The following is a 12,109-nucleotide window of genomic DNA, read 5'->3' as shown; positions in this document are numbered from 1 at the left end:
AGTTTATTTCTTTAGTTTGCACCTGAGAGCCCCGAGTGCTGAATCCCTTTGTCCCCAGATTCCCTTCCAACACCGACCTTCACTCAAGTGGGAAGGAAACTGTAGTCTACCCCCTTCCGCGAGAGATGGTGTCTCTTTGAAGTCATAATCCCTAGTGCAGGAATTACCCTCAGTTCTCAAGGTATTTACTGTTTCCCCTCGATTAGGCACTAGAGAGGAAACAGAGAAGGAAATCTCAAAATGCTTGCCAGTTCACTGGGAACATAAGACACGCAGCAAACAGTTCAGTTGCTACAAAGAGCAATAAGCACCTAAGTCACAAACAGGAAATCACAGGTGGGAAGAGGCGCCTGAAGACAAAGAAGAAAACAGAGCGGCCGGTCTATCCCCTGCACCTCACCGAGCCTGGGATGCAAAAACAGCCCTCTGTCCAGAGGAAAACCCTCAGGGACACTGTCCCCAAGGACCTAGGAGGAGCTCCCTGTCCCGTGTGAGCCCGGCGCCGTGACTGCATCAGCGCTGCGCTTGGGGAAAGAGCCTGGTTCTGGGAAGAACACGGGACCTGCTGTCTGTCTCCCCCGCAGCCCTGCCCCCAACAAGCTAAGCTGCTGGTCTAGAGCCCAGTGGCGTCCTGAGGTCCGAGCCTCTTCCAGAGGTGAGCCCGGTTAGACTGCAGCATTGCTGCTCTCAGCTAGCTAGGCAGGGGCCCCAGGGACTCGGGGCGGGTTTTGCAGGACTTCGGGTGGCAGGACAGGTAGGGCAGGAAGGGGAGGTTAGAGATCGTCGCTCAAAATACACACTTGCTCATGCTAGTCAAGTGCAAACCAGCCCAGGGCTTCACCCTCCCGGGCCCCTCGAAGGCGGCTCCGTGTCTGGCCCTGAGGTTGGGTAGAGATGCCTGCTGCTCCTCTGTCTCTCTTTAGTTTGGCCTCGGCTCCTCTCTCCTACATCGAAGGCTCGGTCTCTCTCTCCCTCCATCCCCTCCCTCTCTCATCTCTAAGTCACGCTTCTCAGGGCCAGAGAGGCCTCGAGACCCTCTGCAGTCCCTGCCCCCTTTCAGTCTTCCCGGGCCCTGGGGTGGAGGCTTCTTTCTTTCTTTCTTTGTTTTCCAGCCTCTTCATGGAAAGAAAAGCTCGTGGAGACTTTGCTGTCTCTCTAATCTTTTAAGGACAAGAATTTCGGGAATGAGTGGAGAAGAGCGAGAAGTGAGAAGGAGAAATCAGGAAAGACAGGGGCAGCGCGGCTTGGCTCTGCAGGCAGTATTCTTCCCAGTAAGCCGTAAAGAAAGCCACGTTGGGTCCAACCTCCCTTCCCTGACCTGGGGTGGGATCTCGGGAGGTCTCAATGTCTTTCTGCTTGCTTCTAGTTTTTAAAAATAAGTTTTACCTTGGTACTAAAGGCCTACTTCACCAGGGATCCAAAAGCCCAGCCCAATTAGAAACTTCAGTCTCTGGGAACTTCACTGGGAACTTCGCAGTCCTTCGCAGCCTGCATCCTCCCTTCTGAGACGAGTCAGCTCTGCGGCGTGGGGTGTGGCGCCGGGAGCCGTAAGGAGAAGACAGGCAGCGGAAAGGGGGCGTCTTCTCTCTGCTGCCGTGGAGTACTCGGGGGTGGCGAGTTGTGGGTGGCAGGCCGGCTCCATCGTGAGAACACTTGGGATTCTTCAGAGGCCTTTCAGGGACTGCTCCACGAAGCATTTCCTTGACAAGGACAATGAGTTTTCTCCCTGATCTCTCTATGATTGCCGTTTCCTAAGACAGCCCCTCCCTGACCCCTTATTCTATAACCTCCTCTACTCCAAAAGGCTCCTTCCTGGTTGGAGTCCCAACAAGGAGGCTTGAGCTCAATGATTTCCTGCAGCCACCACTTGGCCTGTGGGCAAGTCACGCTGTGTCCCGTGTGAGGATAGATGCAGGATGGTCCTGCCATATAAGCAGTGAGCAGATCCACTGTGCTTCCCATCTTCCGACAGAGAGGAAAACACAAGTCTTTAGGTTCTTACGTGTCCCCTGAACATCTCCATCCACCTAACATCTAAGCACGAATGAAGTAAAATTCTGGTCTCCCCTTCGTGTACACATTCTCCAAGAACAGTTCTTTTGGGGGAGAGTCCCCCTAACTTGAATGGGAAGGAGCACCCGCATGACAGTATATTCCCATAAGGGTTCCTAACACTTAGCTGTTTCTACTTTTCCAAACTCGTCACTTTAATGACTCTTCAAAAGGATGCAGGTGAATGGTGGGAAAGGTCTTAGGACCATTAGTTCATTTTTAAGTAATTCCTTCAGGGCTAATCTAGCATCTTCAGAAAACAGAGCATACATCACTTATTGTCTCCAATTCAGGGCATCTAACCACATTTGGAGCCAACTGTAAAAATCACACTCAGAACCATGTTAGAGTTTAAAACATATTCATCGAGAAGTATCTATCATGTCCCCAACTTTTCTTTCCAAGTCATTTTCTGAATCTCTGCACTGCTGATGGAGTTCCTTATTAAATAACCTTTCTCCACCCTTCATTCCCCTTCAGCCTAGAGGGAGCGCCCACCTCCCTGCCACGACCCCAGTTGAATGGCCCCACACTGGGTTTTCGTGTGGGGGTGAAGACTTTGTGGTCCTTTCTCCAGATCAGCAGAAATATGCATGAAGGAAAGCAAACGAGCTTCTCCGAATTTCTCCTCCTGGGACTCTCCAGCCAACCTGGGCAGCAGGAGCTCCTCTTTGCACTTTTCCTGGCTATGTACCTGGTCACCGTGGTGGGGAACGCGCTCATCGTTACGGCCATCGGCTTGGACCCTTACCTTCACACCCCCATGTACCTCTTCCTCGCCAACCTATCCTTGGCTGACATTTCCTCCATTTCCACCTCAGTCCCCAAAATGCTGATGGATATTCAGACCAAGAGTCCATCCATCTCCTATGAGAGCTGCATCACACAGATGTATTTCTCCATTGTCTTTGTTGTCACTGACAACTTCCTCTTGGGGGTCATGGCCTGCGACCGCTTTGTGGCCATCTGCCACCCTCTGAACTACACGACCATCATGGGACCCAGGCTCTGCCTTTGGCTGACCGCCACCCCCTGGGCCCTCAGTAATGCCGTCGCCCTAACACACGCCCTTCTGCTCCTCCGGTCGGTCTTCTGTGACGGCCACGCTCTCCCGCACTTCTTCTGTGACTTGGCCCCGCTGCTCAGGCTGTCCTGCTCAGACACGGCGGTCAACGAGCTCATGCTCTTTGTCGTGGGCTCATCGGTCATCACCCTGCCCTTCGCCCTCATCCTCGTCTCCTACGCCTGCATCACCAGGGCTGTCCTGAGACTCTCACGCCCCGAGGGGCGCTGGAAAGCCTTCTCCACCTGTGGCTCTCACCTGACAGTCGTGTTCCTCTTCTACGGGACCATCGTAGGGGTCTACTTCTTCCCCTCGTCCCCTGACCGTGACAACAGAGACAAGATCGGGGCGCTGCTGTTCACCGTGGTGACCCCCATGATGAACCCCTTCATCTACAGCCTGAGGAACAAGGACATGAAAGGGGCCCTGAGGAGACTCCTCTGTGGGATAAAGGGTTCTCCCTGTGATGCCCTGAGCATCTGAATTCCTTTTGTCCCCATTGCAAAATGGATGATTCTGCTCAGAGTCCATAGCATAGACAGGATGGTTTAACTTTTGATGAGCTTTCAGAAATCTATCTCCTATTCCAAACTCTGAGGGTTTGGGGCTTTTCCACACAGCACTGACTTTTCTAAACAAGACCCTTAATCCCCATGGTAACTCACAAGAGTTCTACACATCTTGATTATAGTCTGTGTTACTACTAACTTTGGTGCAAACTATTTATAAATTAAAAAACTGATTTGTAATTTTTTAATAACAAGCACATGGAGTACCTACAATCTAGTTGTTGCATCTTTGAGGACTGTTATCATTAATTCCTTTATTCAATCTAGCTTTCTCAGTGCCAGCTTTCCTCATAGTTTGTTTCACCAAATTTGCTATTCACACAAGATGTTTAATAGTTATAAAAATGAAGAGGCCCATGTTCAAATAATTTGGGGCATCTTTGAGGTAAATGGAGCAAAATTTCTTAACTAGATGATTTCTCAGAGCCTTTAGTACAGTATAAATCTCCAGGAGCTTAGGTATGCAGCATTTCTCCAAACTAAACTCATTCTGTCATAAAGAACACGGTTCATCACAGAGATAGATGGGACTGGTGTTGTGCAAACCACATTTTGGGGAGTGCATGCCGATAGAAAACCAGAGAGCGTGTGTACAGAAGACCTAATTCTAGTCTTGACTCTGGCCACAAGCAGATGTGAGACTTTAGGCGTGTCAGCTCACCTTCTTGACCCTAGTTTCTCATCTGCAAACTGAGGCCACTGATCACAGTTGCTTCCAACTGAGGGTGCCTACAGGGATTTTCCAAAATTCACACCATCAGATGCTGCAATGCCTTCTCTACTTGATCGCCTGCAGTGGTCTTGGATTCAGATTGCCGATCAACCTCACAAGATGCACCAAGAGTTAAGCTTTAAGCAACCATCAAGACAGCATGCAGGACAGCCATGCAACACAAAGTGACAGCCAGGTGGAGATCTCATGAGGCACAGACCTGCCTTCTACATACCTCACTCACTCCACGCTTGGAACGATGATCATGAGAGAGAAGGCAGTGGGTATGGACCATCGTGAGAAAGAGCTGGAAGTCGAGGAAACTTCATTTATTTGTTTATCGCATAAAGGGCTCAGGGGTGTGCAACTAGGCCCCATTTTCTAGCATACAGCTGCATCTCATCAAATAAGGTTACTCATCGATTACAGACCCCCCCCCCATGACCAATTTAAACAGATGCAAGTGCCCTTGTCACCTCAAAGCCATTTCAGCAGGACTTTCGAGTGTCTTGGATCCAATACACACTTTTACAATTCTTGAGTTAGTTGCAAGAGGGATTTGATGGCGCGTCAAAGCTCAGACTTCTCCAAGGCTGAGAAGAGGCTGCAAATCATCTTTGACGGCTTTCCCTCTGAACCCTTGCCTGGATCTATTAGCCCAGACTCCCGTGAAGGAACCTCAGTTCCCTTGTGTTCCGAAAATGCCTAAGTTGCACTCCAGCTCCAGGATTTTATGAATGTAGATGCCTACTGCCTAACAGACATGTCCTTCAGACATCCACCTTAAAAACACCCTGTGGCCAAGGAGGAGAGTTAACAAAACATTAACAGCGGCCGTGGCAGGCTATGTTTTCCAAGAATGGACGCGACAACATTTCCGTCCCACGTGCTCTTGAAGGACTGGCCACTTCCTCATCAAGAGGTGGAGTCTGAGGCCCTCCCCTGAACCCGCAGGACTGTGGGGGTCGCTTTGACCAATAGAGGATCCCAGAGGGGTGCTGTGTGATCCCCGAGGCTCTTAGAAAACCCAGTACATGTTCCTGAAGCACTCCCTCAAGAATGCACTCTGGGGCCTGAATTAGCTTGGAGGAAGTCCCTCTATTCTGAGGTCACCCTGCTGGAGAGACCAGAGAGTCAGAGAGAGAGATGCGCAGGGTGGACCAGGTGTTCCAACCAACAAGGCTTTGAGCCTTCCTGCCAGGCACCCGCCATGTGAGGGAGTGAAACTCCTGCTGATCCCAGCCTCAGCTCTGATGGCAGGTACCTGAGTGAAAACTGCCTGGCTGCACTGTCAACTCTGAGAACTCTGAGTGATAACAATAAAACGACTATTATTAAGTCCCTTACTTTTGGGGTTTGTTCTACAGCAGCATGTAACCAAAATGCTGGTTTTATTTCATGGGATAGAGTGATTAATATCACATCCTATATCGTTCTGGGGTTTCCCCAGTGGCATTGGTGGTAAAGAACTCGCCTGCCCTTTCAGGAGATGTAAGAGACGTGGGCTCAATCTCTGGATCAGGAAGTTCCCCTGGAATAGGAAATGGAAACCTATTCCAGTATTATTGCCTGGAAAATTCCCTGGACAGAGAGCCTGGCAGGATACAGTGTGTGGGGTCACAAAGAGTTGGACGTGACTGGGTACACACATACCACACCCCCGCCACACACGCACACACACACACACACACATACACACACACACACACATTATTTCATTTTAACATTTTACTGTAGCCACCATTTTAGGAACAAAAAGTGCTTTTTTTATATTAAGGAAGATAAGCTGTCTTGCCTATTAAGTCATCATGGATACCATGGTACCAGAATCTTCTCAGCTACATAAACATCAATAAGGCAGAGCTATAACTTTGTCTCTTTATTCTGGTTTCATCGAGCCCATGTTTGATGGAATAAGTACCATGATGGTCAGACCTCCGTCATTTGGTTTGAACTGCCTCATCCCCATGGGCCTGTCCTGGACCTATATTACCTCTGTCTTATAGGTCCTACAGAAGGTGCATTCATTCTAAGATATTGCTCCATCTGCCGTGAGTAATGGAGAAGCTGAGTTGGCTAGAAATAGGCTTGAATGCAGGTTGGAAGCTTGCCTGAAAAATTAAATGAAGATTAAGTTTGGGACACAAAAGATAGTTGATTAAGGAAATAAGGAATCACAAACTTTTATGAAAACCTTCACAGGTTTTCACAGAAGAAAGGCATAAATCTGTGCCTAAATTCTTGTATTTCCCTGAATCACTCCTCTATTCGTCATTTTCAACAAACATCTATTATAAACCTTCTGTTCACCAGGCTCTGAGTCTGGCCCTGGGACAAAAGAATGAATAATTCAGTCTATACCCTTAATACACTCACAAACTAAAGAGAGAAACTGACAAAAAATTTAAATGATTTTTAAGATTTGATAAACAGAGACAATATTTAGGCAACAATTCATGTCGTTAGATTTAGAAAGCATATAGATTTTGTTCAAAGCACAGACAAACTGAATTTTATGCCATAATTGTTCTTTTGTGTTAGTCTTACTTGAGAAAAGCTGACTTGTGGTTCTATGAATAAATTAATAAAAACCTCTGCTATTTAACTGTAGGTAACATAAATGCCTCAGAAATGTGTAGGAAAAAATTCATATATCGAGTAAGAATAATTTGTAGAACCTACTGTATAAAGTGTCAGTAAATGTCCATATATTTATTCACTTGACAAATAATTTTAGTATTTAGTGAGAGTCAAAATAAGGCAGCACCATTGCTTTCCCAGCTCTTACTTATAATGCATGAGACGGACAATGAACATATAAATAAATGTTGGCCACACTATGAGGGAACTAGAAGGCCTGTGATAAGAAGTGAAGTGGGATCAGGGGACAGACAGTGTCACAAGCTGGAATAGCTGTTTTAGGGAGGGAAGTTCAGGGGTGGAGGAAGGCTTGTCTTAGGTGTTTGAGCTGAGACCTGAATAAACTTAAGGAGTAAGCCATGAGTCGTCTTGAGGAATAACATTCCAAGAAAAAGGAAGAGCAGATCCTTTAATAAATAAAAAAAGATCCTAATATGAGAACATGTCTGACGTCCTGAAGGAACAGTAAGTGCATTGGACTAGGGGGAAAGGGAGGGTACATAGATACAGTCCTGGAGGTAGTTAGGTACCCAAGCTGGTTGGATCTAGGAGATCATAGCAAAGAATTTGCATTTTATTTAAATACTTCAAGTACTTAAATCCATAAGATGGGATGAAATTACCCAAGGAGTGACCTCAGAGGGAGAGGAAGACCTGCGACTAAGTCCTGGATGACTCTGATAGTCAGAAGTAAGGAGCCAGCAAAGGAGGCTGAGCAGCAGCGGCCCAGGAGGCAGGGAAACAGAGCAGAGTCAGGACGATGGAGGAAGGAGGTGAAAGCTCTTCCGGAGAAGGGGGTCACCTGTCTCAGACCCGCAGGGGCCACCGTCACTCCCGAAACCACACGTCCCCGTCTGCGCTCCCCAGTCCACGCTGCTCTCATCCTTAGCCATCTCCCCACCAGATCTACATCCTCAGGGCTGAATTCAGATTGGGAATGCCTCCTTCAGAACACATTCCTCAGAAGATGGCCACGCTGCTCTCATCCTTAGCCATCTCCCCACCAGATCTACATCCTCAGGGCTGAATTCAGATTGGGAATGCCTCCTTCAGAACACATTCCTCAGAAGATGGAAACATCTCAGATTTCTCATTTGCCTCTGTCTTCCTTCCACGGCTTATGCCTCTCTCTGTACTCTCTTTTTAACAGAGGAATTTAGATGACTCAGAATGACGAATCCCATTTAAAACTGGCCTATGACTTTAGGCAATACCCTTGGTGACCTTTTTAATGAGCTAAGAATACTCGGGAACATCTTCTACTTTCTTTGGTAATCAAAGGATTTCTCACTGTGATCAAGTACAGTTTCTCTTAGAAACACAAGAATTGTTTAACATTTCAAAAGCAATCAATGTAGCTCACCATATTAAAAAACAAAAAATAAAACTGTGTGATCATGCTAATGGATGCAGAAATTGATTATGGGCAAAATCCATTATTCATCCTTGATTTTAGGGGGGGAAAAATCTCTCAATAAACTAGGAATCAAAGGGAGCTCCCTTAACCTGGTAAAGTCATCTGTGAAAAATCTGCATAATGAAAAGTGAGAGACTAAAAGTGAAAGTGAAGTCACTCATTCGTGCCCAACTCTTCACGACCCCATGGACTGTAGCCTACCAAGAATATTGGAGTGGGTTGCCATTGCCTTTTCCAGTATGGATGTGAGAGTTGGACTATAAAGAAAGCTGAGCACCAAAGAATTGATGCTTTTGAACTGTAGTGTTGAAGAAGATTCTTGAGAGTCCCTTGGACTGCAAGGAAATCCAACCAGTTCATCCTAAATGAAATCAGTCCTGAGTGTTCATTGGAAGGACTGATGTTGAAGCTGAAACTCCAATACTTTGGCCACCTGATGTGAAGACCTGACTCACTGGAAAAGATCCTGATGCTGGGAAAGATTGAAGGCGGGAGGAGAAGGGGATGACAGAGGATGAGATGGTTGGATGGCATCACCGACTCAATGCACATGAGTTTGGGAAAATTCCGGGAGTTGGTGATGGACAGGGAGGCCTAGAGTGCTGTGATTCATGGGGTCGCAAAGAGTCGGACATGACTGAGAGACTGAACTGAACTGAACTGAGGTGATGGATGTTAACTAATTGTAGTAATCATTTCAATATATATAATCGAATCATTATTTTGTACACTTTAAACATATACTATATGTCAGTTACATCTCAATAAAGCTGGAAAAATTAAAGAAATAAAAATAACAAAAATATATAAAATAAAATAATATGCCACAGGCTCAGAAAACAGTGCCCAAGGAGAACTTATGGTAGCAAATTTGGAGTTAAAACACAGAGAAACATTGTATCAAAGGTTCTAGCCAATACAGTAAGGCAAGAAAAAGAAAGTCACTTAAATTAGAAAGGAAAAAAACATTATTTATATGATTTTCTAAGTAGAAAATTCATTGGAATCTGCAAAAAACTACTAGATTTAATAAGTAAGTTTAGCAGTGTTGTCAGAGCAATATAAAAAAATCAATAGCATTTCCACAAGCATGGAACAGTTGAAACTGAAATTTAAAAATCAATACCATTACAATTGCATCAAAAGTAATAGAATATTTAGGGATAAATCTGACAAATGAATTAAAAAGTCTATACACTATAAAGTACAAAACACAGAAATTAAAGAAGGCTAAAATAAAAGGAGATGCATCAGTCTCATGGGTCAGAAGAATCAGTATTGGTATTATATCAATTGTCCCCAAACTGATCAATCAGATTCAATAAAATCTCAATCAAATTGCAAAAGACATCTTTGCATAAATTGAAAAATTGGATTTTAAAAACAATATGGAAATTCAGAGGGCCTAAAATAGTTGAAATGATTATGAGAATGGCTGAAGTTGAAGGAGAAGCACTGCCTCATTTCTGATGTTAGTGTTCAAGTTAGTGTGGTCCTGGAGTAAAAGCATACAAATACATCACCGGAACAGAAGAGCCCAAACATGGGCCCACATACGCGGACAACTGATCCTGGACAAAGGCGCAGAGGGAATTCAGTGGAGAAAAGACAGTCTTTTCAACAAATGATGCTGGAACATCTAAGTGTCCATATGCAGAACTGTTCATTTCAACCTAAGCCTTGTTTCATATACAAAACTCAACTCAAAATGGGTCCTGCACATAAACGTAAAACCTAAACTATAAACTTCTAGAAGACAAAGGAGGAAATCTTTGCGACCATGGAGACAGGCAAATGTTTCTTAAATATGATACCAAAAGCACAATCTATAAATGACAAAATTGATATGTGGGACTTCATCAAAATGAAAAGCATTTACTCTCTGAAGGACACTGTTAAGAATAACACAAACAATGATGTAGAAAATGGGAGAAAATATTTGCAAATCATATATCTGATAAAGGACTTGTATCTAGAAGTATAAAGAGCTCTTACATATTAATTATAAGAAAACAGAAAGCCCACTTAAAACAGGCAAAAGATTTGAACAGACTCTTCACCAAAGACTTACTAAAGTCAAGTGACCACATTTAAAAATTAAATATCGATGTAATTACTCATCAGGGAAATGCAAACTAAAATCACAGTGAAGTACCATATAAACCCACTAGAAGGCTAACATTAAAAAAGGATGGCCATACCAAGCGTTAAAGAGGATGTGGAAGGTGTGGAAATGCGAAGTGATACAACCACTTTAGAAAACAGTTTGGCAGTTTCTTAAAAAGTTAATCATACATCTCCCATATGATCCAACAATTCTTGCCCTAGATAGTTACCTGAGAGAAATGAAAGTGTGTATCCATAAAAGGACTTTTCAGGAGAGTTCACAGCAGCTTTTTTTAAAAGAGCCAAAAACCAGGAACAACCAAAATGCCGATCAATAGGTGAAGGAATAAACTAACCATGGTATACTCATGCAATGAAAGAGCAATAACAAGGGATGAACTGCTATACTCACAACAACACTAATGCATCTGAAAATAATCATGCTAAGTGAAAAAAGTCAAGCATTTCATTTATATAAAATTTACATAAATTCTAAGACACTCTAACTAATGGATAGTGAAAAAAGCAGATGAGTGGTTGCCTGGGTTTATGAAGGGGTGGGTGGTGGGAAGGGGCACATTCAAGAAAGTAGGATGAGGCAAAAGAAACTTTGAGGAGTGATGATATGTCCATTATCTTCATTGTGGAGACAGTTTCCTGAGTGTATTCACATGTCAAAACTTACCAAATTGTACACTTAATATGCAATTTATTGTTTGTCAATTCTGCCTCAGTGAAGCTGTTTTTAAAAAGTTTTTGTAAATCAGAAGGGATTTCAGGCACATCCTTTGAGTCATATCTGATGAAATGATAGATAAATAGGTAGATAGATATAGAAAATATATATAGATAGATGGATATAATAGATAGATGATAAATAGATAATGAATAGATGATGATGAAGATAGATAGATAGATGATAAATACAAGAAAATAATAAATTACATGTTTTAATGCTATTAAACGGTGGGAAATAGCAATGATCCGTGTTTGGAAAGGAATCTTGACTTCTTAGACAGTCACTAAAGATTGGAAAAGAAGATATGGAGATAAGTTTGACGACTGTTTGGAGACCTCATGAAAGGGAAAGTGTTAGTTGCTCAGCGTGTCTGACTCTCTGTGACCCCCTGGCTGCAGCCCACCAGGCTCCCCTGTCCATGCAGTTCTCCAGGCAAGAATACTGAAGTGGTGCCATCGTTCCCTTCTCCAGGGGATCTTCCCTACCCAGGGGTCGAACCCAGGTCTCCTGAATTGCAAGCAGATTCCTTAGTGTCTGAGCCATCAGGAAGATAGTTCGGAGACCCCATGCTAATGAACTACTTATTGGAGGACGCTTTGACTCCAGAGGTGCTCTAGAAGGTCTTTAGAAGTCAATAGTTCATCTGAGTCAATCCTGCTCTTTCTGAGGGAGCTGCAAATTCTCCGATTCACATCACTGCCCTACAAGAAGGCAAACATCAGTTCCATGAATTTCATATCTATGTCAGTCCATTAGACGCATCCACGCCAGCCCAGACCCACCAAACATTGAGACCAAGAAAGCAACTGAA

General features: G+C 44.4%; 1 protein-coding gene across 1 annotated transcript; it reads left to right on the top strand.

Annotated features, from left to right (window-relative positions):
• Positions 1-620: 620 nt before the first annotated feature.
• LOC122449378 (olfactory receptor 1S1-like) lies at positions 621-3,598 on the top strand. Its single transcript, XM_043480886.1, has 2 exons — positions 621-655; positions 2,630-3,598. The coding sequence occupies exon 2, from the start codon at positions 2,642-2,644 to the stop codon at positions 3,596-3,598; it is 957 nt and encodes a 318-aa protein (XP_043336821.1). The 5' UTR covers positions 621-655; positions 2,630-2,641.
• The last annotated feature ends 8,511 nt before the right edge of the window (positions 3,599-12,109 follow it).

This window comes from Cervus canadensis, chromosome 11 (genome assembly GCF_019320065.1).
Source record: "Cervus canadensis isolate Bull #8, Minnesota chromosome 11, ASM1932006v1, whole genome shotgun sequence".
In the NCBI taxonomy this organism is placed as follows: Eukaryota; Metazoa; Chordata; class Mammalia; order Artiodactyla; family Cervidae; genus Cervus; species Cervus canadensis.
Note: the sequence above shows the minus strand (reverse complement) of the source record. Positions and strands in the feature narration are given on the sequence as shown.